The sequence below is a fragment of the Oncorhynchus keta genome, chromosome 2, assembly GCF_023373465.1.
Source record: "Oncorhynchus keta strain PuntledgeMale-10-30-2019 chromosome 2, Oket_V2, whole genome shotgun sequence".
In the NCBI taxonomy this organism is placed as follows: Eukaryota; Metazoa; Chordata; class Actinopteri; order Salmoniformes; family Salmonidae; genus Oncorhynchus; species Oncorhynchus keta.
Genome location: NC_068422.1, coordinates 43,644,435 through 43,663,878, shown reverse-complemented (window position 1 = coordinate 43,663,878; position 19,444 = coordinate 43,644,435). Strand labels below are relative to the sequence as shown.

At 42.4% G+C, this 19,444-nt stretch overlaps 1 protein-coding gene across 1 annotated transcript; it reads right to left on the bottom strand.

Annotated features, from left to right (window-relative positions):
• Positions 1-7,344: 7,344 nt before the first annotated feature.
• Positions 7,345-9,255, bottom strand: LOC118376502 (transcription factor LBX1-like). The gene is made up of 2 exons (XM_035763217.2): positions 8,662-9,255; positions 7,345-8,006 (listed from the first exon to the last, which is right to left on the bottom strand). The coding sequence occupies exons 1-2, from the start codon at positions 8,975-8,977 to the stop codon at positions 7,522-7,524; spliced, it is 801 nt and encodes a 266-aa protein (XP_035619110.1). The 5' UTR covers positions 8,978-9,255; the 3' UTR covers positions 7,345-7,521.
• Between the last annotated feature and the right edge of the window lie 10,189 nt (positions 9,256-19,444).

Below are 19,444 nucleotides of genomic sequence, written 5' to 3'. Positions count from 1 at the left end.
GTACACAACACACCAGCCCTCCCCCGCAGTGTACACAACACACCAGCCTTCCCCCGCAGGGTACACAACACATCAGCCTTCCCCCGCAGGGTACACAACACATCAGCCCTCCCCCGCAGGGTACACAACACATCAGCCTTCCCCCGCAGGGTACACAACACATCAGCCTTCCCCCGCAGGGTACACAACACATCAGCCTTCCCCCGCAGGGTACACAACACATCAGCCCTCCCCCGCAGGGTACACAACACATCAGCCCTCCCCCGCAGGGTACACAACACATCAGCCCTCCCCCGCAGGGTACACAACACATCAGCCCTCCCCCGCAGGGTACACAACACATCAGCCCTCCCCCGCAGGGTACACAACACATCAGCCTTCCCCCACAGGGTACACAACACATCAGCCTTCCCCCGCAGTGTACACAACACATCAGCCTTCCCCCGCAGGGTACACAACACATCAGCCCTCCCCCGCAGGGTACACAACAAACCAGCCCTGCACGCAGGGTACACAACACACCAGCCCTCCCCCGCAGGGTACACAACACACCAGCCCTCCCCCGCAGGGTACACAACACACCAGCGCTCATACTCAAGGGTAAAATGTGTTTTTCCTATTTATCTTTCTCTTACTGTATCAAATGCATCAAACACATGTGTTCTATGCCATTCCATTACCTCTTTTCCAGCATTTATTATGAGCCTTCCTCCCCTCAGCAGCCTCCACTGGATTTCACACACTGTCATACTTTCTTTTCCAACTGCAGAGGATGCGATAATATCAAATATGAAATTCTGTTGAATTTGTTTCTTTCAAGATATAGTTATGTGCGTTTGGTGTGAGGAAGGAAACCATTCCCCTGAATGCAGAACCATTTGGGCTCCCGAGTGGCGCAGCAGTTTAAGGCACCGCATCTCCGGCCCTGGTCTGATTCCGGGTTGTATCACAACCGGCCGTGATTGGGAGTCCCATAGGGCGGCGCACAATTGGCCCAGCGTTGTCCAAATTAGTTCTAAACCGAATTGACTAGTGAAATAAAGGTTATATAAAGAAAATGGAGCATTCCTTTATGAAGGAGGGTGTAAGGTACATACTACACCACAAGGTGGCAGTAAAGGCATATACATTGATAGCGGTATCTGAGCACACATATCAGGTGAACATTATCATCTCTGGTCACATGGGGGCACTAGTAACTCTAGATTAACCACTAAGGTCAAAAATGTTGGTGTGAAGGCAGAGGATGTCACTGAAGACCAATTAGCAAGAATTATGTCACCATAAACACTCAACTGTTGACAGCTATGTCATGAGATAACTGTGGTGGCAAGTCAGTAATGCTTAAGAAAAGTACACTGATGACCCCTCTGAGGCTCTGACGTACGAACACACACACACACACTACCCAAATGCACTTACAGACATAACATTTGTGCAAATTGGGTTATCAAGTAGGCCATGGCTTCATATTTCCAAGTCAAACCAAAGAACTCAACATTGGAATGGAATTATGTGTGGTCATAAATAATGATTTATCCTGATTCAATAACTTACATTCTTGTTTATGAAGATGAGCAGGGGAGTGTATTTCATTGACATCACGGTTGGATCTATAATTAATGCACATTTGGCCTCCTAATATAGCTAATGACCGTGTCTTGATGATCGGGGGTTATCTCGGCTGTTTCCATGGAAGTCAATAACAACGCATTGTCACAGCTCTGATAAAAACACAAGAGAGAGATTTGAAGATAAGATCTCTAAGCACCAAAAGGCATGTCGTTTTAAAGTCATCTTTGGATTGCCTGTCGGTGAACTGTGTGCCAATAATAAACTGATCACAACAGATTTGTCTCATGTCTTCTGAATCCAAAACCCTGGAGGAAGCTGCAGACAGCAGCTGTGCTGGAGGAGCCATTCCAACGCATGTGGAGCAGAGACATAGTCCGTGAATTCTGTATGTCTGTAAGCTTCTATTAAATTAATAGATGAAGTAGATTTTGCCCATTAGATAAGAGTGCTTTCACCTGAGCATTTTCAATGTGGACAATGCAAGCAAGCTGGGAGTAGGGATACTGTTGATTTGTCTCTAGCCTTATGTGGCCTGGTATTTTCCCTTTCAACTCAGTTTGCTGCACTGGATATAGGATATTTTGACAATATTTCTGTAGCCTATATTTCTATCTTTTGTTGGTGCCTTTGTAATCTTTATTTTTTTCCCCATACTTGCACACTAGATATAGATAATACACATATAATATTATTTCGTTCTGCAGATTCCAAAGTTCAAAATTGAAGTTTGACCAATAGCTAGTTATTTATATGAATGTCTATAGCTATAGAGGATACAAAAGTTAGTGGTAACAAATGGTCTCCATAATCTCACACACAGAGACACGCGTACACACACACACACACACACACACACACACACACACACACACACACACACACACACACACACACACACACACACACACACACACACACACACACACACACACACACACACACACACACACACACACACACACACACACACACAGTAGGTCTCTTTCCCTTTAAATCTTGAGATCTGCGTGCCCAGCATGAACACATCATAAAAGTAGACAGGCAATTTCTGTTTTCACCAAACAGCCACGCGAGCTCGTTCTGCATCTCAGATTTTAATACACTTGACAAGCGGCTTAGCAGCACGCAAGGGAGAGTGAGCCGAGCCGGAGGGAGAGACAGAGATCTGGGAGAGAGATTTTGGGGAGTTATGCCTATCCAATGCCTCTAAATCCATTTGCCGTTTGAATTATCAACTAGAATTTGATTAATATGCAAATTCAAGGGGAAAAGGCTCGTATAATTATCTCAGTGGATAGTAATTAATCTCTGGTTAAAGTAAATTAATACATCTATCAATTTTGTCAGCGACATGCTTTGTTCAATAGCCTGTAAAATTGAAGTTCGAAGTGTTAAGGGGCTGTACAGGAACTTAAATTCTAAAACTTTAAAATGTACCCTATTTAGTGGTTAATCAAGCCCCCCCTACCCCCCATCTTAATCCATATTATTTCTCACTTCAAATCATACTAGGGGAACGTAGTCGAGCCAAGAATCGTTCAAATTCTTCTTCTTCCTTTGTTTATGATGTTGACCACATGATCCTACCCTGATGAAAAGCTATATCAACCGAAAGGTTTTTTGTCCAGAAATCAATGAAAGACAGAATGCATGATTATTTCCATTATCCATTCCAATTCTTCAAACTATTGTATTAGGGCTAATGTTAGCGAAATGTGTTCTTAATAACAAACCTGAATAAATAAAAAATAGAAATAAAATGAAAAGACTATTGTTATCAAAGAAAGTGACATATGCCGCCGGCATGATAGGGCCTACTTGAATTAAAAAAGAGGACAAGCAAAAAACAAAATGCTTTATTAGCCCTAAATAACCGTGGATAACTTTCAGAGATAATTTCAAATCAAATGACCAATTATCAAAACAATTAATTAGGACCCGAGAGAGAGAGAGAGAGCGAGAGAGCGAGAGAGAGCGCGGGAGAGAGAGAGTAAGTCTAATGTTTACTGTAAATGTGTTATTGTTTAAAGTAAACATATGTTTCCCATGCCAATAAAGCCCTTAAAATGTCAATTGAATTGAGAGAGCGAGAGAGAGAGAGAGAGAGATAGGGGAGGGGAGGGGGTATTGGAGGGGGAGAAGGGTGCAGACCCTATTGTTTCAGCAGGGATTCATGCATCAAACTTCAATTTTCCAACCGAATGAACTAGTGATTTTCTTCTCCCTCCCTAGTTGAAATACACTTAAAACTTGTGGATTAATTACCATAGTGAGGTATTGGGGATGGACTTGTCTTTGCCGTTGGACAATACATTTAAAATAAATAACTGAGACCAGCACGTGCCTCACTGGAATAGCACACTTTGTACTGGTCACTGTTTGACCCTGCATTAAAGACATCCACATCAGAAACCATGTGGAAGCAATATAACTAAAGTACACTTTTTTAAAACACATTAAGCTTCTCTGTTCTAGGATATATTCTGCGGTGAAAATTATTTCACGTCAAGTAACGTTGAAAAAAAAGTGCAAAAACAAATCCTCGACCTAAATTTTACCCAACACAACCAATCAAAATATAAATGTTGCTGCGTGAAATGAATAGAGCAGCGTACAATATTGATAACCGTAAGAGAATCATCATTGTCCACACATGCATCCATGGGCTAATTAAGGCCTGCAATTGTTCAAGGGATACTTTGGGATTTTGGCAATGAGGCCTTTTATCTACTTCCCCAGAGTCAGATGAACTCATGGATGCCATTTGTGTGTCTCCGTGTCCAGTTTAAAATAAGTTAGGTAGTTTCGCAAGCCAATGCTAACTAGCGTTAGCGCAATGCCTGGAAGTCTATGAGTATCTGCTAGCATGCTAGTAGATGCCCATAGCCATAGACTTCTAGTCATTGTGCTCTACCACTCTACTGCTCGTTAGAAACTTCCTTCAAACTGCAGGCAAAGACATAAATATGGTATCCGCGAGTTCGTCTGACTCTGGGGAAGTAGACAAATGGCATTGCCAAAATCCCGAAGTATCCCTTTTATTCGATTTAGTTTTTTTATAATTTGATTTTGTATTATTTAATAAAAAATAATCAGGTATTTACGTGACATAAACGTAGGACTTTCGCAGTTTAATTCAGCCTCAGGGATGGGACAAAAGTTGTCTTACCCTCTGTGTGCGAGTTATAGGTCTATAACGCATCCCCGAGCCTATTCTGCCAGACATCTTGAGCAGCGAACATTTTTTGACAGGGAAGGCAGCCTGCTTTAACTTCCAAACTTTCCAACCAATACTAATAGCACTAAATGGAACAAATTAGGGAGAGTATTTATAACACAGCCCAAATAATGACAACAAGAATAATTTAATAATAACAACAATAACATAGCCTAATTATAATGACATTATCAAAATAGTGTTGCTAACAGGCCTAATAATATAATTTAATAATAATAAACTAGGTTACTAATAACAATATACACGGTAGAAATAAACTAATGATGATAATAATAAACAAATTGTAGGCTAATATTAACAAAGAAAATACTCATTTAAATACTAATACTTCCTCCTATAATTTGATTTCTACTATTACTGCTACTACTAGGCCTACTACTACTAGGCTACAATTACTACTACTACTACTACAATTACTACTACTACTACTACAATTACTACTACTACTTCTACAATTACTACTACTACTACTACAATTACTACTACTACTTCTACAATTACTACTACTACTACTACTACTACTACTACTACAATTACTACTACTACTACAACTACAATTACTACTACTACAATTACTACTACTAATAATAATAATGAATAAAAATAATAATAATGATGATAAGTATTATTATTATTATGACGACAGCCTAATAATAATTATGTGGATTGAATGCAATGAGGTTTTCATTAAACTAGGCCTAACTGAAAACGACACATTTCTAGTAGGCAGTCTAGATAATAGTTTGTAATAAAATTGGTTGAAGAATGATCCTCGATCCTCAACTTCAAAGGCGAGTTTTCTATTAGGCCTAGTGCGTTATGTATGTATATTAAATCTAACTCCATAATAAATTATTAACATCTTGGGTTCACATTATTAGGCTCTCAACTTCATAAAAAAAGGTCATAGACACAAGAAAAAACGTAGGTAGCTAACAGAAGAACACAAAACGAAAACAAAGCTCTTTACCAATCGCACAAATGTCACCATTTAAACATGGGACTTCCCTACTTAGCATGAAAAACACCCAGGCCACAAGATGAACTGCTGGAAGATCTATCGCCCAAAAAGCCAAACGTATTATTTCTAGCTCCTCACACAAACACAAAGCACAGACCAGACCCCTCTCCAGAATGAGACTTCAATTGTGATGTATAGACTTGTTAAAGACGCGCCAGTAAAAAAAAAGGGTCGACAGTGATAGCTATGGTGAGCCCAGATGCCCTCAGAGGAACTATGTATGCATTACAGCCTTTGTAGCAAAAAAAGGAGGGTTTAATCAATCCATCAAATTGACTGGAATTGTGAGGAAACCTCAGAAACCATATGGCCTCCAATCGTTTGTGTCCTTTTATGTGGAATGGGACACGCTTGTCTCCGTATTGCGCGCGGCTGGAGTTCGCCCTTGCCCCATTGCCGCTGTCACACCGGGGAGCAGTACTCATTTGTCCGCCGGTTTCACGCTTCTACGCAGAGAGTGAGTGAAAAACTCACAAACAGCCTGGAGAAGCTGGCCCAGAACTCGACGTTTTTGTGCCTCCTTTATGGCCTCTCTGTGCTCCAGATTGGCGTTTCTCACATCAATTCTATTGAGGAAATGAAAACACACTTTGCCGGGTCAGAAAGCAGGTTTTCAATGTGTTCAATGTATTTTCAATGTGAAAGAAAAATTATATTTTGCCTCGAGGTGCATGTTAATTTAATATTGGACCGAAATGTGAGCAAATATTTGGAAACAACTAAAATATGTCATTATAATATAGAATGCTGATTGCAATAAGAGCTGGAATTAAACTAACAATGGTCCCAAAATAATTTCATGCTATTTAGGCCTGTTCTTCAATAAAATGAATGGGAATAGTGAGAAACGAAATGTTTTATTTTGGAATACATTACACTTCATATGCCTACATTAGGTTGTAAATGGTGTTCTGACATTAAAAGGCACTTACAGGTATACAAACCATTATAAATATATTAAAATGTGACTGATATTGCAAGCAACCAGGTGAAATATGATTTATCTTTGATTATTATTTTAGAAAATGTATTCCCATCGTTATCAAACGTTTGACATATGTAGGCCTAGTTATAACACACACACACAGCCTAACATACAGTATAGTATGTTTTGTGTATTTCAATATGAATGTCCCTATAATATTCAAACCATTACAGTCTTTAAAATAAAACATGCATTCAAATAATTCATAGGTTGAGTTACTAGCTAGTGTTATTAGCCCGTAATGGTAAGACTGTGTCTGTGTGTGTGTGTGTGTGTGTGTGTGTGTGTGTGTGTGTGTGTGTGTGTGTGTGTGTGTGTGTGTGTGTGTGTGTGTGTGTGTGTGTGTGTGTGTGTGTGTGTGTGTGTGTGTGTGTGTGTGTGTGTGTGTGTGTGTGTGTGTGTGTGTGTGTGTGTGTGTGTGTGTGTGTGTGTGTGTGTGTGTGTGTGTGTGTGTGTGTGTGTGTGTGTGTGTGTGGACAGATAATTTGTGGATAGGTTAAGTGTACATATTGCTTTTCTTTAAACTATTCCACGTTGGTTAAATGAATGGATGAATACAACAGCTGCCTGCATCTGCAAGACGACACAGTCCATGCGATGCTGAGTGTTCTTCATAAAAGCCTCATGAGTACACGTGGTGCATTAATGGCACTTCAAACTTTCGTCGTGGTAAGAGGGAGGTAAAATACAAAGGTAAAATCCTCAGTCATCCACGTCAATCTCCTCATCGTCGGAGCAGCCCTTACTGCTCGCATGGTCTGTATATGGCGATGAAGGCGAGGACAATAATAGTTTGTTAGATGTGTCATGCTCATGGTTCAATAGCGAAGGTGACTCGGCTCTGTTAGGGCCCAGCGCGCCGTTAGCTGCGCATTTTTCCAGCTCGGCTAGTTTGGCCATTTTCTCGAAAGACACTGTGCCCACGGCTTTGGCCGACTCCACGTCCGCCTTCATCTCCTCCAGGTCACGTTTGAGTTTAGCGCGCCGGTTTTGGAACCAGGTGATGACCTGTGCATTGGTGAGGCCGAGCTGCTGTGCTATCTGGTCACGGTCAGCTGGACTCAGGTACTTCTGGTACAAGAATCGCTTCTCCAACTCGTAGATCTGGTGGTTGGTGAAGGCCGTGCGAGACTTCCGGCGCTTTTTGGGGTTATTCCGCGAACCGAATAGTGTCGTGCCGTCTCGCCCTGTGAAATGATATGTAGAGAATAAGAATATTAGCCTATAGGCATTTAGTGAATCACCAGGTATAATGTCGCTCCAAGAAACCTTACAGAAATAACCGCTAGACTAATAACAGGCCTGTGTATGTATGGCTCATCTAAAACCACCACCAACAACAATAACAACAACAATATCGCCAATAGGCTAGGCTACGTATAGGCTAAATAATAATAGACGACAAAAAGTGATACAATAGGTCTAATGACAATCATCTTAAACTAAATATTGCATTAGTTATGAATATTATGTGGATTAGTATTTTGCATACGCTTAATATTCGTGTTTACATGGTGGAACTATTCAGCTCTAATATATTTTTGTTCACATAAAAATAACCAATTCGATACACATATGTATGTTCAAATTCCTTCACAGTTGTCAGCGTTTTGGCATGGCTCGTTATGCAAAAACATGCATCGTGCTTTAATTAAAATGTCAAATTCTGAAAGAAATATGTCTGTGCACAGACCCACTACAAGCACACACACACATAGAGAGACCTTACATGATCTACTTCGTCAGTTGCATTTGTAGACCTTAAGCGGAATCACCCTAGGCTACACAGTCTGTACCTAATAACTGCATAGGATAAACAAAGATGTGACTGTTTAGACGTACCCTCTGCCGCTTGAAGAACACTGACTTCGAGGCCTTTGAAGGTTTTGCTGGCTAGCTCCTCCAGAGCGCAGAGTGGGGAGGTTTGGGTGAAAAAGGCACGGCTGCACAGACTGTGACCCGAAGAGGACAGCTTCTCGCTGCAGGAGAGCATGTGCGCAGTCCCGCAGCTGGAGTAACTTCTCTTCACCGACGGCTTGTTCAGGATGTCCTCTATACTGAACGGCGTCAGGGGCTTGCTGGAGTTGGCCGGCGGCGGGAGCTGGTTCAGCGCACTGCGTCTCCGGTCCTCCATAACCGTGGGCTCTTTGGAGGTCATAGTAGCTTATCAGGTGACTTCGGATAGTTGTTTATGCTCTGGTTATACTTCAAAATAATTATGCCTAAATTAAAAGTTGTGGGAAATCCGATCACAGGTGCTTCTGCAACCGCATCTTGGTCGATTTGCTGCAGGGTAGGGAGACTTTGAGTCCAGTTACAGTCCCACTTCTCCTTTCCACGGTTCCGGGGTGACGCACGAGCCACAACATGAAACCATCCCGTGGACAGTGATGCCCAACAAACAAGTCGCAATTGACCACGACTAACAATTGATCTCTTTCTCCCCCACTCGTTCTCCCGCTCACTTTCTCTCCCTCTCACTTTCTCTCCCTCTCACTCTTTGGGTATATATGGTCCGGTGCAGGATTTAGCACGAGCTGAGCAGCGGTAATTAGAGGGAATGGCCGGGGGAGGAGTCGAATTTGAATACTTAATGCTCCCAGACTTTCGTTTAAGTCAGCAATTCATATATATATATATATTTTTTTTTTTGTGTAATATTTTTCGGTAGGCTAGCTTATTTGGCTACCACATAATGGACGCATGAAAAAAATATTGGCCTAGGTTCAATATGGTTCAGATTGAATTAACTTTTGTAAAATGCAGGATAATTTGCTTGCATTTATGATATGTAAGGTAACCTATCGAGAAAAAAAAGTGTTTACTTGTTGCCTCATTTTCGATATAGGAAGTCGACATGTGCAATGGCTATGGCTGTGCGTAAACGTGTGCAGCAGCCTGCCTTTGCGTTCGTGCGTGCACGTGAGTGTAGATATGCCCTATGTTTTATAAAGGCTATTGTGCAAGCAGTATATCAGGCTGATAATACTTCCGGGCAGAGAGACATCATCATCCCCTTTAGCCGTGCAATATCCTCTGCGCTATAACTCAGGCGCAAAGGGCTAGCCTCCATAGCGCGCGGGGGAAAATATTTCACCTCCTCACTGCCTTGCTGTCATGATGTACAAATATGGATCTGTCTCATAGGTAAAGTATTTGCAGTAGGCCTATACTATTTGGAAAAATCCACCATCCAGTATGATTTCACATTTATACTAGGCTTAATTAAATAATTGTAAGGTTAGCCTAATCTCCACTAAACACTTCTATGTTGACTACATGCCTATGAAGCAAGATTACTTAAGCGTGTATTTCTCTGTATTCCAGAGAGTTGTTAAAATAGTAACCTATCTGTTATACAGGGCTCTGCAGACCAGTGCAGGCCAGTGAAAGAGTGTGCCTGAGGAGTTTGTTATAGGCCTGTAATTATAGGCTGCTTGGTTATTGTAGGCCGCCATTGTAAATAACTGACTTGCCTAGTTAAATAAAGATTTTTTTTGAAATGTTTTTTTTTGGGGGGGGGTCTATGTGAATAAGTTATAGGTCTACTAATACTACTACTACTACTACTACTACTACCACTGTCTATTCTACTACTACTATTATTATCATTATTAATAATGATAATAGTAATAATAATAATAATATAGGCCTAGACTATTTGTTATATTATTATATCATTTGTCCTATTTGTGAATTCTGAAATATAGCCTTGCTAATTAATAGGAATTCAATAGTCCTATTGGGCTCAGTTGGTAGGGCATGGTGCTTGCAACGCCAGGGTTGTGGTGAGTTCGATTCCTGGGGTCCCCCATAAATAGCCTGCACGCATGAAAAGTCGCTTTGGATAAAAGCGCCAGCTTTATGGTATGCATTAATTAGCATAATAATAACGCATTAAAACTATCGGTATAGCGTTAAAATCATGGTTAACACTGCAACATGTTCAAAAAAGGCAATAAAAACGTCACATTATTGTTGAAAGCATATTTGGAAAGAAACGTTGAGCGCAGGGCCTATGTGGAACGCATTGCATCGGAAATGCATGAATTAAAATATACATATTTGCCTACTGTAAGTATAGGCTAGACGTCATGTACCTCCACCTATATCACAATTAACGCAGCCGGCCATGTTTTTTTTTTACTGTGATTAAATGCAACAGCCAAAACAGTAGATTATGGCCTATTAACCATGCATGATAAAAACAAGCAGGGAAATGTGTATTCGTGCGATGTACTGTATATTACACTTTGTATGAGTCAATTGTCCAATAGTATGGTCAGAACGGATTAAATATTTTCAGCCACCAACAGTCAGTTGTTTCATGTCCAATCCTTGACGCCCTCGGGCAATTTACTGGACTCAAGCGCGTGACATTTCAGAGGCTGATTGCTTTCTCGCACAGATTTCTGTCCATCAACTATCTTTTCTGCACGTGACAATAGTGCTGAAGCTTGTAGGTCCTATCACACTTTAAGATCTAGAATGTAGGCCATGGTAAAGATTGATTGACAAGGGTATCTGCAGTCAAAGTTTACAATGAATAGTTGAGAATAATTACTTTATTACCCAAGTCACTTTATTTGCTGGGTTTGGAAGTGTTTTGTGTCTGTTTTATTTAGTCCTTTACCCACGCGTGAGATTTGATTACACGGGCCATGTTGGATCTTTTCAGGGTTCCCCCTCTCACCCGCGCGCGTGCCCTTTCCATACTCAATCATTGCGCCCACATCCGCGCGGATGAATGTGATGGATACCCTCTCAGAAATGTAGAAGCACTCACATTTTCACGAAGGTCTTGATTTCGTCATCAGGAGACATTTCTACTCAGGCCTTTGGTCTTTGATTGGCTTTTTTTCTAAAAGTCACTCAGAGAAGATAATTTAGGGAAAAGAGAATTTAGGGATCTACAGGCCTACCACGGCCAAACAAAGGCTTGCATAATCCAATTAAATAAATACATAATTGACTATTAAGAAAATACTCGTTGTTCATACGAAATTATGAGCATTGTCATTTGATCAAATAAAATAAAATACAGTTATATTTGTCACATGCGCCAAACACAACGTGTGTAGATTTTTATGTGAAATGTTTGCTTATGAGCCTTTTCCCAACGTTGCAAAGTAAAAAAACAAAAAACAATAATACAACATTTAAATATTAACACAAGAGGAATAAAATACACAAGAATGGAGCTATATACAGGGAGTACTAGTACCAGTTCAAGGTGCAGGGGTGCAGGGGTGCGAGGTAGATATTTAGTCCACATAAAGGCAGGGTAAAGTGGCTGGCATCAGGATAGATAATAATAAGAGTAAGAATAAAGAACAGAGTAGCAGAAGCATATGAGTGTGAAAGTGTGTGTGTGTATGTGTACTGTATGTGGATGTGGATGTGTGGGGGTTTGTGTGAGAGTGTCGGCGTAGTGTGTGTGAGGGAGTGTGTATATAGAGTCAGTTAGTGCAAGATACGGTACAATGCAGATAATTAACTATTTAGCAGTCTTACGGGCTGGGGTAGAAGCTGTCTCGGACCTTGTTGGTGAGAGAGCGGGTGCTCCAGTACGGTTTGCCGGACAGCCCGTTTTTACAGTCGGACATTAAGTGCATTTGAGTAGTGAAACTTGATTTTTTTAAACAACAACGTTATTTAACCTAATTTTAACATTCTGTCAAAAAAACTCATGTTCAACGTAATAAAAACACGTTTTTTATTAAAAACATTACTCTGCATCATTGGGAAAGGTTACATTTATAAAATGGCTATTGTAAGTGCCTATGAAAAGAAAAATGTTTTGGTATTTTTTTTCATCAGTTCACTGTTGATACAGTTTGCATATCGGAGCAGTCAAGTTTTCAAGATTTTGGACTTTCAAGAAGCAAATAGTCACTGACGATGTGGCAAGTGACACTTTGCTATTAAACACAGAGTAGATGCAGGACCACAGCTACATAGGAGCTACAAATACATTAGAAAAAATATTAGAATTTGAAAAAAATATACACCAGTGCAAGTCAAAAGTTTGAACACACCTACTAATTCAATGGTTTTTCTTTATGTTTATTATTTTCTACATTGTAATAATAATAGTGAAGACATCAAAACTATGAAAAGCACATATGGAACCATGTAGAAACCAAAAAAGTGTTAAACAAATCAAATATATTTTATATTTGAGATTCTTCAAAGTAGCCACCCTTTGTCTTGATGAATGCTTTGCACACTCTTGGCATTCTCTCAACCAGCTTCATTAGATAGTCACCTGGAATGCATTTCATTTAACAGGTGTGCCTTGTTAAAAGTTAATTTGTGGAATTTATTTCCTCCTTAATGTGTTTGAGCCAATCAATTGTGTTTTGACAAGATAGGGGTGGTATACAGAAGATAGCCCCATTTTGTAAAAGACCAAGTCCATATCATGGCAAGAACAGCTCAAATAAGCAAAGAGAAATGACAGTCCATCATTAATTTAAGACATGAAGGTCAGTCAATCTGGAAAATTTCAAGAACTATGATGAAACAGGCTCTCACGAGGACTGCCACAGGAAAGGAAGACCCAGAGTTACCTCTGCTGCAGAGGATAAGTTCATTAGAGTTAACTGCACCTCAGATTGCCGCCCAAAAATAAACGTTTCACGGAGTTCAAGTAACAGACACATCTCAACATCAACTGTTCAGAGGAGACTACGTGAATCAGGCCTTCATGGTCGAATTGCTGCAAAGAAACCACTACTAAAGTTCACCAATAAGAAGAAGAGACTTGCTTGGGCCAAGAAACACGAGCAATGGACATTAGACTGGTGGAAATCTGTCCTTTGGTCTGATGAGTCCAAATTTGAGATTTTAGCTTCCAACTGCTGTATCTTTGTGAGACGCAGAGTAAGTAAATGGATGATCTCCGCATGTGTGGTTCCCAACGTCAAGCATGGAGGAGGTGTGATGGTGTGGGGGTGCTTTGCTGTTGAGACTGTCAGTGATTTATTTAGAATTCAAGTTACACAACCAGCATGGCTACCACAGCCTTCTGCAGCGATACGCCATCCCATCTGACTTGCGATTAGTTGCACTATCATTTGTTTTTCAACAGTACAATGACCCAAAAGACAACTCTTCGCTGTGTAAGGTTATTTGACCAAGGAGAGTGATGATGTGCTGCATCAGATGACCTGGCCTCCACAATCACCCGACCTCAACTCAATTCAAATGGTTTGGGATGAGTTGGACCGCAGAGTGAAGGAAAAGCAGCTAACAAGTGCTCAACATATGTGGGAAGTCTTTCAAGACTGTTGGAAAAGCATTCCTCATAAAGCTGGTTGAGAAAATGCCAAGAGAGTGCAAAGCTGACATCAAGGCAAAGGGTGGCTACTTCGAAGAATCTAAAATATATTGTGATTGGTTTAACACTTTTTGGATACTACATGATTCCACATCTGTTATTTCATAGTTTTGATGTCTTCCTTATTATTCTACAATGTCGAAAAAAGTAGAAATAAGAAAAAGCCTTGAATTAATAGGTGTGTCCAAACTTTTGACTGGCTGTCACGCCCTGACCTTAGAGATCCTTTAAATTCTCTATTTGGTTAGGTCAGGGTGTGACTAGGGTGGGCAATCTATGTTTTCTATCTCTTTGTTGGCACGGGTATGGTTCCCAATCAGAGGCATCTGTCTATCGTTGTCTCTGATTGGGGATCATACTTAGGCAGCCTTTTTCCACCTGTAGTTTGTGGGATCTTGTTTTTGGTACTGTGTTGTTTAGCCCTACTAGACGTTAACTTGTGTTTCATTTTGTATTTGTTGTTTTATCGGTGTTCATTTAATAAATTAAAATGTACACCAACCACACGGCACCTTGGTCTGATCCTTCCATCGACGGGCGTAACAGAAGATCCCACCACAAACAGACCAAGCAGCGTTGGCAGGAGGAGCAGACATCCTGGACATGGGTGGATATCTTGGACGGTAAGGGATCCTGGATGTGGGAGGAGATCCAGGCCGGAAAGGATCACCTTCAATGGGAGCAGATGGAGGCAGCGAGGGAGGAACAACGACGACACCAGGGTTCGAGAGGCAGCCCGAGAGGCAGCCCCCAATTTTTGGGGGGGAGGGGAGGCACACGGGGTGGTTGGCGGAGCCAGGGTTTAAACCAGAGCCAACTCCCCGTACTCAGCGTGTGACTGGGCAGGCACCATGTTTTGCGGTAATGCGCACAGTGTCTCCAGTGCGCATCCACAGCCCGGTGCGTGCTGTGCCAGCTCCCCGCACTAGCCGTGCGAAACTCGGCATCTATCCAGGACCGGTGGTGCCGGCTCAGTGCGCCTGTTCTCCAGTGCGCCTCCTCGGTCCAGGATATCCGCCGGCTGCGTATCTCCGGCTGCTTCACAACTCAATACGTTCTGTAGCTCCCGCACTTGTGCGCCTTCCAACTTGTGCAGCTCCACGCTTCTGCGCCTCCACGGCCCAGCCTGCCCGGCCATATGTACTGTGTCTCGTGCGCTTTCACAGCCCAGTGGTCCTGTGTCCTGGAAGGTGGTCCTTTTTCCAGGATGCGTTGTGCCAGTTCTACGCTCCAGACCTACAGTGCACCTCCACGGTCCAGTGATTCATGGCCCGGAGCCTCCAGTGATGATCCATGGCCCGAAGCCTCCAGTGATGATCCATGGCCCAGAGCCTCCAGTGATGATCCATGGCCCGGTCTGCGGTCCGGAGCCTCCAGCGAGGGTTCCCGATCCGGAGCCTGCAGCGAGGGTTGCCGGTCCAGAGCCTCCGGCGAGGGTTCCCGGTCCGGAGTCCCCGGCGACCATCTATGGTCCGGAGTCCCCGGCGACAATCTGCGGTCCGGAGTCCCTGGCGATGATCTAGAGTTCGATTCCTCCGGCGATGATTCAAGGTCCGGAGCTCCCGGCGACGATCCCCGCACCAGAGGCGCCACCGAAGTTGGCGGAGTCATGAGCGGAGCGGGGTCTGCGTCCCGCACCGGAGCCGACACCGAGGGTAGATGCCCACCCGGACCCTCCCCTATAGGTTCCGGTTAGGCGGCCGGAGTCCGCACCTTGGGGGGAGGTACTGTCATGCCTTGACCTTAGAGATCCTTTAAATTCTCTATTTGGTTAGGTCAGTGTGTGACTAGGGTGGGCAATCTATGTTTTCTATTTCTTTTTTGGCACGGGTATGGTTCCCAATCAGAGGCAGCTGTCTATCGTTGTCACTGATTGGGGATCATACATAGGCAGCCTTTTTCCACCTGTAGTTTGTGGGATCTTGTTTTTGGTACTGTGCTGTTTAGCCCTACTAGACGTTACGTTTAGTTTTTTATTTGTTGTTTTTTCGTTAAATATACGACTACCTTGGTCTGATTCTTCCATCGACGGGCGTAACACTGGCACCGTATATACGCCTATATAATATAATATATTGTCTGTATGAAAACATGTAGGATATTTCTAATGACATTTCTACATATATATATATATATATATATATATATATATACACTACTGTTCAAAAGTTTGGAATCACTTAGAAATGTCCTTATTTTCCATGAAAACATACATGACATTTATTGCAAAATGAATAGGAAATATCGTCAAGACTTTGAAAAGGTTATAAATTATGATTTTTAATTGAAATAATAATTGTGTCCTTCAATCTTTGCTTTTGTCAAAGAATCGCCCATTTTCAGTAATTACAGCCTTGCAGACCTTTGGCATTCTAGTCGACAATTTGTTGAGGTAATCTGAAGAGATTTCACCACATACTGGAAAGAGAACACTATTTGTTTACCATATTTTTTTATTTCTTCAAGATCCCTTTTACCCTGTACAAATCTCCCACTTTATGACCACCAATGCACCCTCAGACCATTACATTGCCTCCACCATGCTTGACAGATGGCGTCAAGCACTCCTCCAGCATCGTTTCATTTTTTCTGCGTCTCACAAATGATCTTCTTTGTGATCCGAACACATTTTAAACTTAGATTTGTCTGTCAGTAACACTTTTTCCCAATCTTCCTCTGTCCAGTGTCTGTGTTCTTTGTCCCATCTTAATCTTTTATTTTTATTGGCCAGTCTGAGATATGGCTTTTTCTTTGCAACTCTTTCTAGAAGGCCAGCATCCCGGAGTCGCCTCTTCACTGTTGACGTTGAGACTGGTGTTTTGCGGGTACTATTTAATGAAGCTGCCAGTTGAGGACTTGTGAGGCGTCTATTTCTCAAACTAGACAATCTAATGTACTTTTCCTCTTGCTCAGTTGGGCACCGGAGCCTCCCAGTCCTCTTTCTATTCTGGTTAGAGCCAGTTTTGAAGGGAGTAGAACACAGTGTTGTACAAGATCGTCATGTTCTTGGCAATTTCTCACATGGAATAGCCTTAATTTCTCAGAACAAGAATATACTGACAAGTATCAGAAGAAAGTTCTTTGTTTTGGGCCATTTTGAGCCTGTAATTAAACCCACACATGCTGATGCTCCAGATACTCAACTAGTCTAAAGAAGGGCAGTTTTGCTTCTTTAATCAGAACAACAGTTTTAGCTGTGCTAACATAATTGAAAAGGGGTTTTCTAATGATCAATTAGCCTTTTAAAATGATAAACTTGGATTAGCTAACACAATGTGCAATTGGAACACAGGAGTGATGGTTGCTGATAATGGGCCTCTGTACGCATATTTAGATATTCCATAAATATTTTGCCGTTTCTAGCTACAATAGTCATTTACAACATTAACAATGTCTACACTGTATTTCTGATCAATTTTATGTTATTTTAATGGACAAAAAATTGGATTTTCTTTCTAAAACAAGGACATTTCTAAGTGACTCCAAACTTTTGAACTGCAGTGGATATTTTTGCAACTCAGTTGGGGTCTCAATTTCCTGTTGAGCGTTAGAATAGTAAATACAAAAGGTGTCATTTCAAAAATTGGTTTTGCATCAGCAGTTTTCATTTTGTTACTGCCTGTGTTACTCACTGACAGTCACTCAATTATCCCATGTCATTAAAACATGTTTTAGATAGTTGACTTGAATAATTTAACAACCTAAATTTGTACTAATCATGGCCGAAATACCGGCCCATGGGCCCTGACCTGAAGGGAGCCTGTCATGCCAAATAGTGTCCGACAGCCAAAAAGTGTATTTTTGACAGTGACAACCTGCTGACTACCTGCTTCTTCAGAGGACTGAAAAGACTGGAAAGATAACACTATTTGTTTACCATATTTTTTATTTATTTCACCTTTATTTAACCAGGTAGGCTAGTTGAGAACAAGTTCTCATTTACAACTGCAACCTGGCTAAGATAAAGCATAGCAGTGTGAACAGACAACAACACAGAGTTACACATGGAGTAAACAATAAACAAGTCAATAACACAGTAGAAAAATAAAAAAAGAGTCTATATACATTGTGTGCAAAAGGCATGAGGAGGTAGGCGTATAATTACAATATATTTGTCTTTATATAAGAACATTACAGTTACATTTAAGTCATTTAGCAGACGCTCTTATCCAGAGCGACTTACAAATTGAAACACCTATGACAACCAGTGGAACAGCCACTTGCATCTAAATCTTGTTGGGGGAGAAGGGGGGGGGGGGAGAAGGATTAACCCTATCCTAGGTATTCCTTGAAGAGGTGGGGTTTCAGGTGTCTCCGGAAGGTGGTGATTGACTCCGCTGTCCTGGCATCGTGAGGGAGTTTGTTCCACCATTGGGGGCCAGAGCAGCGAACAGTTTTGACTGGGCTGAGCGGGAACTGTACTTCCTCAGTGGTAGGGAGGCGAGCAGGCCAGAGGTGGATGAACGCAGTGCCCTTGTTTGGGTGTAGGGCCTGATCAGGGCCTGGAGGTACTTGCCGTTCCCTCACAGCTCCGTTCTTGTAGCGGATCGAGCTTCAACTGGAAGCCAGTGGAGAGAGCGGAGGAGCGGGGTGACGTGAGAGAACTTGGGAAGGTTGAACACCAGACGGGCTGCGGCGTTCTGGATGAGTTGTAGGGGTTTAATGGCACAGGCAGGGAGCCCAGCCAACAGCGAGTTGCAGTAGTCAAGACGGGAGATGACAAGTGCCTGGATTAGGACCTGCGCCGCTTCCTGTGTGAGGCAGGGTCGTACTCTGCGGATGTTGTAGAGCATGAACCTACAGGAACGGGACACCGCCTTGATGTTAGTTGAGAACGTCAGGGTGTTGTCCAGGATCACGCCAAGGTTCTTAGCGCTCTGGGAGGAGGACACAATGGAGTTGTCAACCGTGATTCATGGATTTCCCGGGAGGAAGAGGAGCTCCGTCTTGCTGAGGTTCAGCTTGAGGTGGTGATCCGTCATCCACACTGATATGTCTGCCAGACATGCAGAGATGCGATACCTGGTCATCAGAAGGGGGTTATGACAGAGCCAAGTGACTTGGTGTATAGCGAGAATAAGAGGGCCTAGAACAGAGCCCTGGGGACACCAGTGGTGAGAACGCGTGGTGAGGAGACAGATTCTCGCCACGCCACCTGGTAGGAGCGACCTGTCAGGTAGGACGCAATCAAGCGTGGGCCGCGCCGAGATGCCCAACTCGGAGAGGGTGGAGAGGAGGATCTGGTGGTTCACAGTATCGAAGGCAGCCGATAGGTCTAGAAGG